This window comes from Trachemys scripta, chromosome 2 (genome assembly GCF_013100865.1).
Source record: "Trachemys scripta elegans isolate TJP31775 chromosome 2, CAS_Tse_1.0, whole genome shotgun sequence".
Lineage (NCBI taxonomy): Eukaryota > Metazoa > Chordata > Testudines > Emydidae > Trachemys > Trachemys scripta.
In genome coordinates, this window is record NC_048299.1 from 1343419 (window position 1) to 1362395 (window position 18977).

The 18977-nt window shown below is 47.0% G+C and overlaps 1 protein-coding gene across 5 annotated transcripts in view; it reads right to left on the bottom strand.

The window, feature by feature from the left end:
• The window catches only part of LOC117871858 (zinc finger protein 282-like), a 17204-nt gene extending 3875 nt beyond the window's left edge, over window positions 1-13329 (bottom strand). For 2 of the 5 annotated variants that reach the window (XM_034759615.1, XM_034759613.1), the window contains exons 1-8: window positions 13133-13329; window positions 10946-11529; window positions 8652-9053; window positions 5762-5888; window positions 3949-4062; window positions 3651-3764; window positions 1526-1645; window positions 811-924 (exon numbers count right to left, since the gene is read on the bottom strand). In XM_034759615.1, coding sequence (XP_034615506.1) covers window positions 811-924; window positions 1526-1645; window positions 3651-3764; window positions 3949-4062; window positions 5762-5888; window positions 8652-9053; window positions 10946-11299 — 1345 coding nt within the window. In that variant the 5' untranslated portion in view covers window positions 11300-11529; window positions 13133-13329. Of the gene's footprint in view, window positions 1-810; window positions 925-1525; window positions 1646-3650; window positions 3765-3948; window positions 4063-5761; window positions 5889-8651; window positions 9054-9145; window positions 9303-10945; window positions 11530-12793; window positions 12897-13132 lie in introns of those variants that run through there. The other 3 variants (XM_034759616.1, XM_034759614.1, XM_034759617.1) reach the window with 3 other exon arrangements.
• Window positions 13330-18977: the final 5648 nt, after the last annotated feature.

Here is an 18977-nt window from a genome sequence, read left to right on the forward strand (position 1 = left end):
GGGGGGGGGGGGGGGGGGGGGGGGGGGGGGGGTTGGGGGGGGGGGGGGGGGGGGGGGGGGGGGGGGGGGGGGGGGGGGGGGGGGGGGGGGGGGGGGGGGTCGAGCATCCACCGGCGCCAGTAGAAGTCGGCGCCTATGATTCCTTCATTGACCTTGATGGAGCTCCACCAGTTTACAACAGCTGAGGATCTAGCCCATTTCAAATGTCACGTGTGGCTAGTCAGTGAGGAATAACTGCTTAGTACATTGGGGGGGGGGGAGAGTTTTAAACAGTAAAGTCCTAACACATAAAAAGTGTTTTTTGTGAACGTGCTGTAGAAATGTCTACTAAATAGTTAGTCCGTGATTCAATACAGCTGCAGAGTTGACACTGTGCTACCCTGTCCCATGCTGCCGCCGGGCATTTGATAGATTTACTGAGTGCTGCGAACAAACACAACGTACGGCGTTGCAAAAACCCGACAGACACATCTCAATAGCAGCACAGGTAGCTTCTCCCGCCTCCCCTAGTTTTTTCCTCTTTTCTGTCTTTTTAAAAGAAAAAGAAAAAAGAAATTAAATGCAAAATAAGTCTTGTGTTAATGCAATGCTGGGCTCACAGTTTTGATCTAAGAACTAGGTGCATAGGTGAAGATTCTGATCATGTTAACTCAGCTACATCATGCGACTGTCAAGCTTAGGAAACAGCATTTCTCTTGTAATAGTTGCCTTTGACAGTGTCGAGATTGCAAATCGTCTCCTGGATTTGAGGGAAAGAGGATTTCCAACTGTTATTTCACAGCCTATCGAAGTTATTACAATCCATCTCACCTGCGCAGAGCTCTGTATGGAGTCGCTTTTCCTCCAACACCTGCATATCCCGCACACTTGGCTCTTCCTCGACGTCCCTCCGGCACAAAGCGTCGAGTGCAGAAGCTGCGCGTCCTGTTCATGGCAGACAGAGTAACGTATTGCTTTGCTGATCGCCACAAACAATACACAAGGAAACGTAAACTGATCGGAAGCCAGTGCTGTTTCTGGGCTGGAGGAGACACGCATTCTGCTTGGCTACAAACATTTCACTGAGGAGCCAGAGTAAACAAATGCAGAAGGGCTCAGAGCCGGGAGAACTTGAGAGGGGTGGAAATCCAAAGGTGATGGCTGAGTCCATAAAGGGGCAGGTGGTACCGATAGGCATGGAGCTGTGCAGAACAGCATTGCCCCAGGCGAGCTCCCTGGGAGCCCAGAGTCTGCACCAGCCCTTTGGCGGGAGCAGCGTGCACTCACCTCTGTTGCTGGCCAGCCCTGCTGATGGTGTGGAAGTGGTGGGGGGAGGGGGTAAGGACCTATTGTCTCCTTTTGGGGGTACAGCTCACTGGGGGACTAGTAGGAAGCAACTTCAGCACTAAGGATTGCAACTGCCAGGATAGGAGAAGGCTCCTTGCACTATAATCTCTTGCTCATCTGTCCAGGGACCAGCCAGAGTCTGGGCCAAAGGTTTCACTGGATTTCACTCCCTGTTTGGGCAGGTTAGCACATCACTCACCAGCACTGGGGTCTGTCGAGAGCTCTCCTTCCCCAACGCATTCCTGATTCTCAGCACCGGACTGTTCCTCTCGTTTAATCCATGATAAAACATCACAGCCGGAGACAGTGTAATTGGTTCCTGGAAAGAGGAAATAGAGGCTGTGTTTTATTCATATACCTCACTGACTCATTCTTACCAAGCACCTGGAGCGATTTTAATCTGAACAGACACACGCAAGGGCTAAACTAGAAATAACATCATGATTGTCCATCCCTTCCTATTAAGTGCTGACATGGGCAGAGATTAGTCCCCAAGACAGTTTCAGAGAGAAGGGGAGACTCTGGAAAGCGTTCTCATATCTCTTGACTATGTAACAAGTGCTTTAGTGCAGCGATGGATGCTGTAGAAATATAAATAGATATGGTAGAAAATGATAAAAGGGCCTAGCTACTCCAGCAATGGACACACTAGAAATACCCAAGATGGACAGGGAATTACACAATCTGTAGAAGCCAGCAAAGGTTTTGTTGGCAGGCTAGTTTCTCTTTCTTTACGCTCGGTGGATATCCGGAGAATGCTCACAGAGGTAAGACGAAAGGTGGGCAATTGGTATAACCACATGTGCAACATTACAGAGCTTTAGGTCATCGTTAAAAATCATTTAGATAGTGCTGCAGACGCTAGACAGCGCATCAAACCACACTGAAGTATTCAGATTCATAGATTTTTAATGCCAGAAGGGACCATTATATCTTGCCTGACCTCCTGCATAATGCAGACCAAAGAAAATCACCCAACAATTTCTGCATCAAGCCCTAACTTTGCTTTGAACTACACACTGGCAAAAGGGAAGGTATAGGCGATCTTGGTGATACAAAAGACAATAGGTATATACAAGCACACGATAAATGGCACAGGTATAGATAAGGAGATAGTATTATACATATGGCTTGATGCTATCAGTACAGAGTGGGCGTATTATTAATGCCTTAGCTAAATTAGAAGGTACTGTACAGGTATATATAAGGAGAGGTTGAACTGGGTCGGTCTGTAGTGGCTATGACAGCCTGCCCACATTTCCTGGTTGCTGTTACCTTGTGCTTCAGAATCTAAGCTTTCATTTAAAAATAAATAAAAATAAAAAAAAATTCTGGCACTTATGGTGGCATGCCGACTGAATTTAATCAACACAATTATATCTACTTGAGTGTGCAAACAGCTTGAAACAATAGCTTGGAAAGATACACACTGCTCCTATTCAAATTGACAAGGTGTTGCCTCTGGAGCCTACTGATGGCAACTGAACTCCCAACATTTTAAACTTTCACAGCTGATCGAAGCTCACAAGTTAAAAAAAAGGGGAAGTATCACGTAATGAACTGAGTCATCCATTGTGGAGTCACAAAACGGCAAAGCGGAGGTTGGAAGTGGGTCTTGGGAAGAATCCCACCACTTTTTTCATCTCTGATCACACTGTGCAAGCAGGTATAAGGAGATGGGTATTTGGAGGTAAATATTTCTACCCGTTAGCCTGCATTTTGACAGAAGATCAATAACTTTCCTTCTATCAAACATGTTAAATGCAGAGTGGTAAGTGCATGCATGCTGTTAGGCAGTGGTTAAAAGCTGGCGTTAGATACTGTAAATTGAGGTAGATCTGATTACTCCCGCACCATTACCTTCATTTTGCTGCCAATCAATGGGTCTATTTCAGAGGCATTTATTTTACCCCACTAATACGAACGTCTCGCACTTTTTCCTCTTCACTAACTCACAACTCCAAGCGTAGTTTGAGAACAGCTGTTCAGCAGGCGACCAAGGAATGGATTTGGCCTGACTCTGGCTGTTCCAACAGCTTTAATTTCTTTTAGTTGTTGAGGCCCAAATGTGAGCCACTGTCGAGTTACATTCTTTTTGGTTGGTTAGCTGCTCTTGTAAGTCGGAAAATGTGGTTTTTCTTGTTACTGTTGCATTCAATTGGTGTCAGGCTTGGGCAGAATTGCCACTTTTTACTTCACTCACCCCTGTGTAGCGGGACAGCACAAGCCCAATGGGACTTACGGGATGTGTAGCCCCTTTGTGCAGGTGCCCTGTCTGAAGAGGTGAATCTTACCCTTTGGAATGGTTTCAATCCATTACTGACCTGTGCTGCGGTCTGCAGGGACACCTCTTTCCTTAGCATCGCCCTGTTCCCCGACACACAGCTCTGCACCTTGTTCGGTCTGGCACAACCGGCCAGGTGCAGCAATGGGAGAGTCTGCTCGGGGGGGAGGGAGAGGAAAGAGAGAGAATTCCATTATGTTGATCGAATATCTGTTTAGCTGCTGGCAACACATTACAATGTCTGAAAGCTAGAACCACCGAGGTTCACGAGAACTTTGGTTCTCGCTTTGTCCTTCCCGTGCTCTTTCTAAATTACTGTATTTTAATCCATTACTCACTGACACACGGTTCAATAGAGATTTTCATTTCTTCAGAGGCCTGCGGATCCCCGATATACGGCTCCTCCCCTCGCTCTATCCGGGACAGGATGTCAGGCTTAGAAACAGCATAGTCTGTTCATGGGAGAGGATATTAGGTGGGATACGGTAGGATGTTCTATTCAGGTCAGTTACACAGGGATTAAAAGAATCCTTTCAACTGAGATATTCATTAGCTATTAAAAAAAAATATCACATTTATGACCAATCAGTTTCAATGAAAGGTAGAACCTGGTTTACTTAAACATTGTCTATTGAGGGGCCAATCCTGCAGGTGCTTACTACCAAGCACAGCACTTACTGCTGTGAGTAGGACCATTAACTTCCCCAGTCATCGCTGTTATTACCTGCAATATAATAGCACCGAGAAGCTCCAAACAAGATCAGGGCCCCATTGTCTCTACTGCCCAAACGCTGGTTCTTTTCGCTCCCCATGTTATGGATAATGAGGCTGGGACCAATAGCCTGGATTCATCATCCAAACTGCTGACACTGCTCCAGAGAGGCCAGATTCCGGGGAAGATCTTGGAAGCTCTTTCACCGGAGGAGGTTCATTCTATGTTCTCCTTTGGGAATGACTGAAAGGCTGGTTATTTCGAGGCTTGATGCCAGAGCCTGAGTTGGACTGTGGGATGGTGTTTACTGTGGGGGATGTGAAGCGATCATTCAACACCCTCCTCCTCTGTTCCTAGCAGGGGCTGGGAGTTGGACTCTAAGTTGGTTCCAAGCATTCTTTACACCATACGGTCATTTGACCAAGGGGGAAAGGGTCCCTATATGCAAGAGTTATTGTAGGTCAATACAGCATATTACTCAAGAACAGAGCAACTCCACAGGGATTGACGCATGCTCATCGCATCACAGCTATGCTGTTGAGGATGGAGGACACCAGAATGCCAAAGCAGCTGTGGAATGGAAAACTGGAAGCGGGTAACCGTACACGAGGCAGCCAGAAGAAACGCTTCAAGGACACACTGCAGCACAATCTGAAGCAGTGCAACATTGCAGCTGGGAGTTGTCAGCAATAGACAGATCGCGCTGGCGAGCAATCGGGGATGGGGTTACTCAGATCATGATCCTGAGGTGCCGAGTCATACACAGCAGCGGATTCGGCAGGCACAGAGCATAATCCCTTCCTCAATACGGAGCTACAGATGCCCTCGATGCGGAAAGGACGGACACTCTCACATCGGCCTTTTAGACCCCAACGTAACACTGTCATCAGCATCATCTTTAGTCACCGAGGGCAACAACAATTCCTCAAGAATGGTGAATTTTAATTAGCTATTCTGTCCCTGTCCACACAAAGTCAGTCATGCTGGGGGAAAAACCCACAATGCCAGTTAAAGCACTGTTCCTTCCCCAGTGCAGACGGGATCCTCAGTGCTAACTGGTTTATGCTTCCCCTGGATCTGCACCTGCTTGGGGTTTATATTACCCTGGACTTGACTCTTCAGTTGTTTCTCTTTGGAGAGATTTTGCATCAACAGCTGACATGGAAACTAGCAACTTTCTGTACCTAGATTGAACTTGAACATGTAGATCCCACTGTGCTTCTAGTATGGGATAAGAGGAAGTGGTGGCCTTAGGCCCAACAGTGTATATTTTGGTACTTCTTCCACAGAAGGATGTGAGGAACTTGAGCTTTCCTAAACATCTGGAAGACTAATGGCATTGGCCCATCAAAAAAAATCTAAGGAACTGTGAGCGGGAGGAAATCCAGTCCATGAAAGATCTCACCACTTCTAATAAAGGAGTGAAAACGGATCCTTACCCAGTGAGATCAGGGTCTCATAATTCCCCTTCATCGTGTTCTTGTAAAGCTCCTTCTGCCATTCACTCAAGCTTTTCCATTCCTGCTCATTGAAATAGACCGAGATGTCATCAAATGTCACTGGCACCTGAAATCACAAGGGGGAGACACCCACCACCTTCTGACTCTGTCACACCCTCCTTTTTATTTTAACTCTAAGAATGTTTTAAAGTTAATTTAATTTGAGTTTAGCCACAATCAAGATACTATGGGCCAGATATTCAGCTAGTTTAAATCAGCAATACTCCTCTGACTTCAAAGCAGCTCTGCCTAGTTCCACTAGCTGAGGATCTGGCCCCATCCAGGGGTCAGAGTTTGCAGCTTGACATTGTTATTATTTAACATGACAGTAGGTCCCAGGGGCCCCAGTCAAGATCCAGCTCTCTTGTCCTCAGTGCTGCAGAAACACATGAAAAGCAGAGAGTTTATCACAGATTATCTTTGAACATGCAGATTTAGGGAAATGTTGGGTTGCAAACATTGCAGTTTGGGACTCTTCTGAATGTGGGGTTTTGTTCTGTCCATTACAGCAACAGGATGCTTAAAACCAGAGCTCTGGTTCATGCCCATCTCTAAATTACCGGTAATTGTTCATAAAAGCAAATCTAACATTGAGCTCCTCTATTAATTCACAGAGCAAGCAATGGCACCCCCATCTTTACTGTCATTTGGAAGGATCACATTTAAAGAACAGGGTCGTTCCGTGTCTGAAGCCCAGTCAGACGTTGGCTTTTCCATCTGCCAACCAGGGACCAGTTAGCGCTAGCTGTGCCAGTGGTTTCTGTGATTGGATGCCTGTCTGCAGAGAATGTCTGAGCCCATAACCACCCATCCACTCTCATGCAGGATAATGGGAGTTTAATCCAATAAAAATGATTCACTTTGCAATCTGCAGCTTAAGCACCTTTGATTTTCCAGTGAGAAGAGTCTAACTAACATTGACTGAATCTGACTGAACAGCTCCAAGGAACCATACTCAGCTAACAGGCACAGTAAATGCCCATCAATAAGGTGCATTAACTGAGCGCATATGAATGGATTGTTTTCACCGTGTTGGAATTTCATAACATTACATTTGAGTAACACGGACGTTAACCGATCTAGGCAGTTCCCATTTGCACCCCTCTGTTCATGAGTCCATCTATACAATTCTCTCCCAGGTGTAGCAAAGTTTCTGAAGGCACACTGAAGAACAGACAGGAAAGCGTACCAGAGAGAGGCAAAGTAGGGTTTCACACACACAAGAAAAGTTTGAGTGTGGAAAATCCACCTCTTTCGGGCTGGTAGGCTCATTAGAACTGCTCAACTGGTCTCTGGGATAAGAGGGGAACATTTTGAAATCCACAGGCCCAGAGGGCTCTGCCTGAGAGAAGTGCAGAGTGCTGCAGAGGAAGGCTCTCAAATGGCAAAGAGGCAGCGGGGAAAGTCAAAAACTGAAAAGAGCAGGTAAGAGCAGACCGGAAGGCTAGTCCAGTGGTTACAGCGCTAGCCGGGGTTCAATTCTTGTTCTTCCATGAATATTCTGTGGAACCTTGGGCAAATCTCAGTCTCTGTGTGCCTGAGATTTACACCTGGGGATTATAGCACTGCTCAACCTCACTGGGGTGTTGTGAGGATACATACATTAAAAGCTGGAGAGGCACTCTCATCCAGGGCCATATAAGTATCTAAAATAGACAGACAGTGGGGGTTCCTTCTCCCTTCTCTGGCTATGAACTTTGGGCTTCTGTGCTTTCCTTAATCTGGAGAGGTTTTTCCAGATGTTAGATTTGTTCTTCCATTCCCTCCCTTTTCCCCCCCAACTGCTCCCACCAGCATGAGAAGGGCGTGGGGTGAAAGTTGTCTAACTAGTTCTGATCAGTGTGGCGGTTGGCTCGAAAAACCCTCTGAAGCCCCATCAAATCTGAGCACTTTTAGAACAGAAGACAGAGATTGGATGGGGAAAAAGAACGGGCCTGTGAAAAAAATCCCTTGTGTATCTGGTAATAGAAGGGACTTACTTAATACATCTTTTAACATGGTACGGCCCCTTCCATATGAAGCACTAAAAATGCCTTACTAATACTGGTGGCTTAAGCCTCAGGTACCCCTGTGCAGGAGGTAAATGTCATCCCCATTTTAAAGATGAGGCTCAGAAAAGTTAAGAGGCATGTCCAAGATCACACAGAAAGTTTGCGACAGATCTGGGAAATGAATCATAGAATTATAGCAGGGTAGGACTGGAAGGGATTCAGTAGGTCATCTAGTCCAGTCCCTTGCACTCAAGGCAGGACTAAATAATAACTAGACCCAGATGTCGATTCCCAGACCTGTGCATTAACTACAAGACCATCTCTTCTACTCTAGGCTGACTTCCGCCTCCTTAGTGCTAGTGGAGATGTGCTGCTATAATGCTTATTTTCCTAGCTCATCGCTTTGACCATGTCACCCCCTTCTCTGCATCACTCCACTGCCCATCACATCACATCAACAAGCACATCAACAAGGGAGGGGAGGGACAGCTCAGTGGTTTGAGCATTGGCCTGCTAAACCCAGGGTTGTGAGTTCAATCCTTGAGGGGGCCACTTAGGGATCTGGGGCAAAATCAGTACTTGGTCCTGCTAGTGAAGGCAGGGGGCTGGACTCGATGACCTTTCGGGGTCCCTTCCAGTTCTAGGAGATAGGTATATCTCCCTAAGAAATGTCTCCTTGTCTGTATCCCCGGTTCCATCTCGTCCGATATTTCTATTGTAGATTCCTTGGGGCAGGGACTGTCTTTTTGTTCTGTGTTTGTACAGCACCTGCCACAGTAGGGTCCTGGTCCGTGACTGGGGCTCTTAGGCATTACCACCATTCAGATAATACTAGTTACCTGGGGCACTTCCCCCTTAGTGCCTGGGGGGAGCCTCAGGATCCAGAAGTTCCTGTTCTTCAGCAGGTTCTCCATGTTCTCCAGCCTCCTCTGCAGCAGCCCGTACTCCTGGATCAGAGTTCCCAGCACGGCCCACTTACTCTTCAGCTGGTTCCCAAACTCCACTACAGTTCTCTCACAGCCTATTAGTTTTTTTTCAGCCATCCACATTCTCCCTTCCAGACCCAGCAACCTCGTGGCATGAGAATCTAATTTCTTCTCAACAGCTTGGACTGCGGCTAATACAGTCCGAAGGGAAGCCTCTGCACTTGGAGGTGGAGTTTCTTGTACAGACGTTTGCTCAGGGAGGACCGGTGGATGTAAGGCGGCCAGGGGCTGCGATTCCACCTCCCATTCATCAGCCTGTTTCAAGGACAGAAAATGAAAACAGAGTTGAGGTCACGTTCCCTATCGGCAAAGTTAGCTACAAAGAAACAGGACAAGCAGCCGCTCACATGCAACAGGCCGCCCAGACTGTTCAAGGGTTGCATCTTTATCATCATCATCGGCTCACATTCCAGAAGTGATGGTTAAAAAGCTGCTGACATTTTCATTATAATCCTCATTTATAAGGGTCAATGGGAATGGCATTGAACTGAAATGTCCCATGCATCTCGGGTTTTGTCCTAATTTGTTTGAGGAAAACTGCAATATAAGGCAAGAGCTTTTCTAATCACGTTCATTCACAAACAAGAGTCAATCACTACAACAGTCTTATGAGAAGAGAATTAATGAGCCTGGCATGAGGTCTCCTTGCCACAGGGCCCCAGACACTCCCAGGGGATGTCCGCACTGGAGCTGGAGGGGGAATTCCCTGCGCGAAGAGACATACTGGCGCTAGTTCTAGAGAAGCGAAGTGTCAGCAGTGAGTGGCAGGAAGCGCTAGCCGTTCTGAAGACACACTGCCCAAGTTCAGCGACACACACTCCGGGCGGCTCACCTCTCCCACTGCTTGCACCACCACAACTGTGCTCTATTTTTAGCACGCTAACTCGATCAGAGCTAGTGCAAATATGCCTCCTTAAAATGGGAATCACACAACCAACTCAAAGTGTGGACATACTCTGGGTCTCTCGCTCTCTCTTATGGCCCATCTGCACACCAACATTTATCCCGTCAGGAGATGGCGCTATATCCCAGCAGTGACCAGACGGGATGGGAACAAACTAACTGTACAAACTCGGTGCTACAGTCTGTACAAACTTAAATCTCACAACACCCCAGGTAGGAAGGTAAGTATCCTTATCTCCAGCATTTAGAAATTTTAAGCAACTTGCACAAGGACATACAGTAAAAATGTCTGGACCAACATTTGAATCCACGTCCCCTTCTTCTCCTCATGTCCTTGTCACTAACTTGAGGTTTTTCCAGAACCATCCCCAAACAATACCTAATGCCCTAGACCACTGTACTTCCTAGGCAAATCATTTCACTGTGTCCTAGTTTTCCCCTCGGTAAAATGGGGTATTAAAATCTGAAAGCACACAGGATTTAAGATCTCCTCAGTCATCAAACTTACTTGGCTTCCTAAATAAAGCATGATTATCACTGGTTTTACAGATGGGAAAACTGAGACCTGCTTGGGATAAGAAACTTGCCTCAAGAGCATTGTGGTCCAGCAGTTTAAATACAGGCCAGAGCATCAGGAGAGGTAGGTGTGTGAGAGCATGAACCTCCATTCATCACCCTCCCAATTAGACAGAAGACTGCCGTGAACCCTGCTTATAAAGCACTAGAGAAGTGTAAAGGATTATTAAGGCCAGTCAGTAGTAGACATGGAAATAGGGTTCAGGGGTCACAGGCCTGTGCTCATTTCTCTAGGCCTGCAGAGATCCTCCAGGTTGAAGTTTCACTCACCTCTTTTTGTCTCAACCAACTTCCCCCCCCAAAAAACCTGCTATATTTTTGCTAAAGTTTCCCAAAATCTAAAACCAGCTAATTCCACATAGAGTTTGGCAACAAATATTCACCCAGTTCTAATCCCAATACTTTGCAAAGCAAAGGATCTCAAAGCAATTTACCAATACAGACACATTAAGACTCATAACCACCCCAGGGAGGCATAAGTATTATTCCCCATGTAGAGACAGAGAAACTGAGGTCAAGTGGCCTGTCCAAAAATCACATAGCAAGTCAGTAGAGAAGTGGGAACAGAAACCATGACTCCTGGCACTCAATCCTTTGCTTCAGCCATGAATCTGTTCTTCCTCTCAATATAAACACATAGTGTTATTTATCAACCAACACTTAGGTACCTCTTGGATGATTTTTTTCCGGAAGGCTCCTCTTCCTTTTGGTTGCGATAGGGACTGTGGGTTCCCGTTCACATTCGGGCAAACGTTCAGAGTTGGAACCGCTGTTTTGGTTAGAAGTAACCGCTTTCCAAATTCTAATTTTTTTTGCGTCACACTTGAAATGTCAAAGCACTCATCCGTGAAGTGCGCGGAGCAGATCAGCGAGCGGTCATGTCCCCCTCTCCAGTCTGCTCTCTTCATCCGAACAAATCTGTCCCAAAGGCTCCTAACATGAGGGTCTTTTGGAAATTTGAACAAGGATACACCGTCTTGGGTGGTGTTGGAACACCTGGCCACTACGCAGCGGGCTGGCATGGTTTGTAACGTATACGTTACAATGGCACTAGGAGGCAAGTTCTAGAGATTCCTCCAGCTGATCTGTTAGGAAAGAGGCCTCAAAGGTTTCTAAGTAGCTCTGGGAGTTGTTGCATCCCTTGTCTCCTAGTACAGTTCTTCCACTGTAGCTGTTCAGTGTAACACTCAGAATCCAAAGATGCGAGAACACCCCCTTCTTCAAACGCCTTGGCTTTTTATTTGAATGACACCTAAAAAGCAGAGAGAAAACCCTTTCATGCACATAACTATAATGATGATGTGTAGCCACACCAGGTGCATGCAAATATTCAGTTACTTCTTTTAAATACAAAATTATGCAATGCTTTACGAGCCTGGTTTTGAAAAAGTTAGGTGTGGAACTGCCCATACAAAATGAGTGCACAATTACATACACACAGTCCAGGTAACTGCACGTGCATATGCCTGGTTCTGGTCATTTCCATTCATTTCCCAGACCTGAAGAAGAGCTCTGTGTGGCTCAAAAGCTTGTCTCTCTCACTAGGGTGACCAGACAGCAAGTGTGAAAAATTGGGACAGGGGGTGGGAGGGTAAAAGGAGCCTATATAAGAAAAAGACCCAAAAATCAGGACTGACCCTATAAAATCGGGACATCTGGTCACCCTCTCTCTCACCAACAGAAGCTGGTCCAATAAAAGATATTACTGCACCCACCTTGTCTCTCTAATATCCTGGGACCAACACAGCTACAACTACACCGTACACAACATTGGCAGTGACGCAGTTTGTGCGCACAATCATAACTGCACGTGAAACTTGCACATCTAAAAGTTTTCAACATTGGGCCCAACCTGTTCAAACTACTGTGCTCCTCCCCTACCAATCAAGAGTCTTTCAACCCTGCACATCAGAGCACTTTAAGAACAATTAATGCATTTTCAAAATCCTTATGTGAGAAATAAGAATCTAGTCCCACTCCCAGTTTACAGCTTCTGTGTGCCAGGCTGTCAGGGATGAAATGACCAGTGCTTAATTTGTGTCAGAGCCGGCCCTGGCACCTCTAGGCTTAGCAGTTCATATCCCCAGCACCTCTGTCCTTGCCAGGTCCGTTATGAAAGTCAAAAAATTGCTTAAGCCCCAGCACCTATTTGCTTGAGCCCCAGCACCGCTTTCATTACAAATTAAGCCCTGGAAATAACTCACCCAAGTCGGTAGCAGTGTCCGAAATAGAATCCAGCCTGCTGACATTAGATAACGCTCTCGACACTGCACTGGGCTTCCTGAGTAAAGCGATGCTGGTGCTAGGGTGACCAGACAGCAAATGTGAAAAATCAGGACAGGGGATCAGGGGTAATAGGAGCCTATATAAGAAAAAGACCCAAAAATCGGGACTGTCCCTATAAAATCGGGACATCTGGTCACCCTAGCTGGTGCCCTGTGAACACGCTCTGCAGCCTAGCCCCTGCACCTGCCAGGCCCTGACCACCACCCTCCTGCCCAAGCGCCAAAGCCCACCTGAGGCAGGTGAGCGGAGGCGCGAACCAGGAATCCAGGCATTTCCTTGCTGGCCTTCCCCCTGCCCGGCTACACGGGGAGCGGCAGTGCTAGGGCCGCCCTGGCTAGCGCTAGGAAGCGGGGTGTTAGCTGCGCCCCGGGGCAGGGGGCCCACAGCCCCACGCCCCCCAGGGCTGGAAGTCAGGGACGGCCCCCCAGGGAAAGGGCAGCTCCCCGGCCCAAGGGGTCTCGAGCCAGTCCCTGCGGGGCACGTTTGCCCAGCGCCCCCCGGCTCTGCACGGAGCCCGCGGCCAGGCACCGGGGCTACCGTACCGCAGCGCCCCAGCGCCGGGCCCTTACCTGGGCAGCGGCCCGCTCGGCCATGGCCCCCCCGGGCGGGGCTTCTCCAGCGGGCCCGGCCCGGCCCGGCCGAGCTCCGCTCCCGCTCCGGGCTGGGCAGAGTCCCGGCGCCGCCTCGCCTCGCCTCGCCTCGCCACGGGCCGGCCCCGCTGCCGGGCGGAGCAGAGCGAGCGCCGCCGGGGGGAGCCGCGGCCTGGCTGCCGGGCCCGGGAGCGGCGGGGCGGGGAGGAGCGGAGCGGGGCGGCAGCGGCCCCTGGCGGAGGAAACTCGGCCCCGGCCGCGGCTGCCGCTTTGTTGCCCTGGAACTTTCGTTAGCGGGTGTCACACACGTGTCAGTCAACACGTCTTCAGAGCGGGGACGGGTGGCCCCCCTCGGGGCAAAGCCATGAACTAATAGGCGGTTCCTTTAACGGAGGGACTCCGGTCACCCTCCGTGCAGGTGAGAGTTTTAGCACCTGTGGGTGACAGAAGAAAGGGGGCCCCTGCCCCCTCCTTCCCTGTGACAGTCTGTCAGCCTGAACCCCGGACAGCTAGTGAGTCTCCCCTGCTCTTTTCTCCTCCCACCCATGAGCCATGGCCTCCAGCCCACATCCCCTGAGCCCGAAATCCATGGCCGTGTGGAGCCTTTGAGGATCTGGGCCCTACTCAGGGGCTGGAACAATATGTATGGTGGGGCAGCTGAGAGCCATGGAACCAAAGTGTAAACCCTGTGTATGATGGAAACCACTTCCAGCCAGGGGGTGCAGTAGCACCCCCAGTTCCAGCACCTATGGCCCTACTCCTTTTTCCCCTTCTCTCCCAGCTCTCACCCTCCTGCTCCCCTTTTCCCCCAACACACCCATCCACGCTCCAGCCTTGGTTTCCCTTCACTCCAGCACCAGCAACAGGCTCCCTTGTGGGTCATTTGCTGGAGGCACCAGTGTAAATGGACAACTGCATTCCACACCCACCGAGGCTTCTGAGCGGCCGTCAGGTGTCACATCAAGAGGTGAATACAACAGATGAGTGGATGGGTCAGTGGAGAAAGCACCAGGTAACAGTGAGAAGTTTATCATTAGTGGAACTAGCAGCAGTTGCAGTGTATCAGCCACGTAGCCATTGTCATGTATTTTGTAAACAGCAGGGCATGGGTGAGTTTTAATTACTTTTTTTTAAAACCCTAGCTGCACGCCAATAGATTTCAGATCTGCTTGGACCTATTTGATTGTTAAAACGCTCCCTGCTCGTGTCCTCTCCAGTTTGGACTATGGGGTAGGTGGTCATGTGTTTAACATCACCCTCACTTAAAATGTTTCTTTAGTGAAAAAATGGCTAATCTCACTAGTGCAAAATAGCCCAACTAGTATATTTAGCAGATTTCTGCAGCAGAATAGTGCATGTAGAGATGTCCTGAAAATACAATTGAAAGGCAGCACAGCATATATGCCAGTTCTGATTCAGATCAGAGTTCACATTGCAGCCATCCAGCAGTGGATTGGCAAATTTTAATTGAAATAAACTGGTTATATTTATTAGCCTGAAGCAGTATGTTGCTCCCATGACATGCTTCCGTCCACAGTGTTTCATGTTTATTACAAAACAGGCACAATTCCAATTTATACTTTCCATGTTTTGCATCAGGAAGAAATAAGACAAAGTATATTCCAAAGCCCTAAATGTCTAGGTGAGATCTTTACTGTCCTTTAGACGTAATAATTAGGGATAGCAGAAATCACTTTATACAAAGTTAAAATCAAATGCTTCAAAGACAAAGATTATTAAAAAGCGACAAAGAGTCCTGTGGCACCTTTTAGACTAACAGACGTATTGGAGCATAAGCTTTCATGGGTGAATACCCACTTCGTCGGATGCATGTCATTAAATATACCAACCACTCCTTCACTATGTTAAAACAGTTTAAGAGAGAATCTCCATTAGCTCTGAATGGGCTGATAAGATCCCATATACGTCCTTATTTTCTGTTAAGTCCAATGAAGTCTCTGCCCTCCGTGTAGCAAGATACAGGTTATCACCATAGTGGATTCTTAGCTTACTGGGCTATATTAACATTATGCTCACCCACAGCTTGTCAGGAGGAGGGTATGACAAGAAGAAATAGTATTGTGGTCATTTACAGGTTATTTAAAAGTAAGCGTATAGTGCAAGTGAATGAATATTTTCCACTGTTGCTCAAGAGAGATGGACAACAGATCACAGTTCCAGGTCAGGTTCTTTCAACCAGCTCTGCTCTTGTTTTAGGAACATGACAAGCTCTTTTAGAGGCAAGTGGATCCACTTTGGGATCTCACATGAATATTTCTAGTAGCCAGTATTCAAAAAATAATATAGGATCCTCAGTGTCCATTTGATGTTCTCAGGATCTCAATGTTATTGCTTAGTAGGTTGTGATATTTCACTATCTGGTGTATCACGCAAGAAGTATTTCGTTTTGCTGTTGAATTCTTTCAGTATTTATTTTTTTGCAAAGCACAGACAGAGAGAGTTCTGGTTTGGCCTTACACATGTTTAGTTTACTTAGCAAGCTTGTCAGACTTTGTAATCCCGAATGGCTACGGCTGCTTGCATGTTGTCGGATTGGTGGCAATGCCAGAGGGTAGCCACAGACTAAGAGATCTGCTGTGTAGTGTCCTGAATTGGGCAGGAGTTTCCAGATGGCTGGTTCCTTTAGTTATGGAGTTATGCACAGTGGGAAAGTCCTTCACAGTCTCTGGATTTCATTCAGATTGTAAAGTCAATTGCGATCATCTAGTCTGACCACCTATATTCCACTACAGGATTTCCCTGAATTAACTTGTTTCACATACAGCAGCTCTTTTAGAAAAACATCCAATCTTGATTTAAAAATGGCCAGTAATGATGGAGAATTCAACTACAACGCTTGATAAATTGTGCCAATTCACCCTCGCTGCTAACAATTAGTGCCTTATTTCTAGTCTGAATTGGTCTAGCTTCAACTTCCAGCCACTGGATCTTGTTACACCTTTGGCTCCTAGAATCACAGAACCACAGGGTCAGAAGGGACCGCAAGAGTCATCCAGTCTAACCTCCTGCCAAGATGCCGGATTTGTTGTGTTTAAACCACCCAAGGCAGACGGCTCCAGCCTCCTATTGAAAACCTCCAGTGAAGGAGCTTCCACAACCTCCCCAGGGGTCAGTTCCTTCGTCCTACTGTTCTTACAGTGAAGCAGTTCTTCCTGAGTTTTCATCTGGCTGCTCTGCTGTACTTTTAACCCAATGCCTCTTGTCAGACCTCTGCAGCAAAAGAGAACTTTTCTCCATCTTTTTTATGGCAGCCTTCATATCTGAAGACCACTCTCCTGTCCCCCCTTAATCTCCTCTTTTCCAAACTAAACATACCCAGTTCTTTCAGCCTTTGCTCGTATGGCTGGTGTTCCATCCCTTTGATCATCTTTGTTGCTTGCCTCTGGACCCTTTCCAGTTTCACTACATCCTTTCTATAAGCGGTGACCAAGACTGGACACAGTACTCAAGCTGAGGCCTAACCAGTGTCGAGTAGAGTGGTACTATCACCACCTCCCATAACTTGCCTGCTAGGCCTCTGTTAATGCAACCTAACATTGCATTTGCTTTTTTTGCAACAGGCTCACATTGTTGACTCATGTTGAGGTTGTGATCCACCAGAACTCCCAGATCCTTCTCAGCAGTGCTGCTGCCAAGCCAGTTCCCCCCCGTTCTGTACTCGTGCATTTGGTTTATGTAGCACTTGACATTTGTTTGTTGAATTTCATTTTGTCGTCTATAGACCAGTTCTCCAATTTTAACTCCATCCTCCAAAGTACTGGCAACCCCCCTAGGTTTGTGTCATCTGAAAACGGAAGAGCCCATGTTGTACTTAAAGTACTGCACAGGATCTCTTCAGGGGGATAAGGCAAAGGGCCACATTTATTGGTAATACATGTATCAATCAACACCGTGTCATATGCATATCATATATATTACAGTCATGTACTCACATACACACACAAGCACACTCCGGCTTGATGTTGTTACCAACTAGCTGCTCCCCTTAACTGCACTGGCCAGGTGAGTTAGATGGGGGAGGGATGGAGCCGGGCTTCTGTCGATCTGGATCGATGCTCCAGTGTTGACAAGACGAGACCCGAGTTCCTCTGCAAGACACCTCACTTTTATAGCAGCTTCCCTCTCATGCAAATCTGTACCAGATGCAAAATCTGTGTCTGTGTCAGTTGGTCATCCGTAGTGTTTCCGTCTGGGTGTTGTCTTAATGCTGCCACATTTATATTCAAAGAGGGTGTTTTCAAAAGAAGGTGCTCGCTTCTAACTCCCAAGGCCATCAAGCACCCCTTCTCCCTGACTGCCCCCAGAACCCCTGCCCCTGACTGCCCTCCACCGCCCCATCCAACCCCTCCTCCTTCCTGACTGCCCCTCTAGGACCCCTGCCCCCATTCAACACCCCCCCCATTCCCCACCCTCTGACTGCTCCAGTTGTATGAAAATAGAGGTTATATATGGAAAGACTTAATACAAGGTTATATAAAGAGGCATAATACAAAGTCATATGAAAGTTATGCAAAGATGCTTAATGCAGAGATTTATCTACACCGGGGTAGGCAACCTATGGCAGGCGTGCCAAAGGCAGCACGCGAGTTGATTTTCAGTGGCACTCACACTGCCTGAGTCCTGGCCACCGGTCTGGGGGCTCTGCATTTTAATGCAATTTTAAATGAAGCTTCTTAAACATTTTAAAAACCGTATTTACTTTACATAATATATAACTAAACTATTGTTGTATCGACTTATAGAAAGAGACCTTCTAAAAAACGTTTAAATGTATGACTGGCAGGTGAAACCTTCAATCAGAGTGAATAAATGAAGACTCGGCCCACCACTTCTGAAAGGTTGCCGACTCTGATCTACACCCATTATCAAACCACCACTAATTTAGAGACGCACACTGTAAAAATAGGGTTTTTAAAATTCCTAAATAACCCAGTTTCACTTGAGAGAGACAAGGTGAACCAACCTCTGTTGATGGAAGGGAGAAGCTTTCAAACTTCACAGCATTCTTCTTCAGGTCTGGAGAAGGAAACTAGGTTTCAGTTTTACTTCTCATTTATTAAATTTGAGTGCTTAGAATCATAAAAATCTCAGAAAGCCTCATAAGACATCCTATAAGTCAGTGGCCAGGCTTTCCTGCTTACCGCCCCAACAGATATTTTTATGCACTTAGTTTTTATAAAGTTGACACACAGATTTCCTGGATTTGTGGGAGTTGTTTAAAGTGGGATGGAAAGAAACTTCCCATATCCAAGCACAGATAATGTAATTTCATGATAAAACCTCTAATGATTAGATATTTGATGAGTCGTCCTAGGCTTTAAAGCAGATTTAAATAACATGGGTTGAATAGGATTTTTTGACCGGTTATTTCTTGAGCAGATATTGGTTTCCATCTTCCTTCCACTGCTACTTTCTTTGCATGTAGAACTGTTGCTGCCTTTTTAGTTTGGAGAGATGAATAATCCCACATCAAGTGACTTCTCGGGTTTTAAAATGGAGAGAGGATTTCTCTCTCTCTCTCTCATATTTATTTATTTATATATGTAAGCAGAGTCCGGATGAGCTCTACCCTGACATCTGGTGGTGAATTATGGCGAGTGTGGAAAAGAACTCCAGGGGCTGATCTTGTTTGCATAGGCACACCCACCTGCCTGGTATGAAACAACAGCAACTGAAAGTGGTTACTTTGGCTGGTGTGGGATCCCCAGTTTCTCTGTTATTGGGGCAGGAAGAATAAAGTTTTGTTACCCTGATTCTGTGAATCAAGGCCAGTGGAACTGTTGTATGACAGAAGGACTCACCA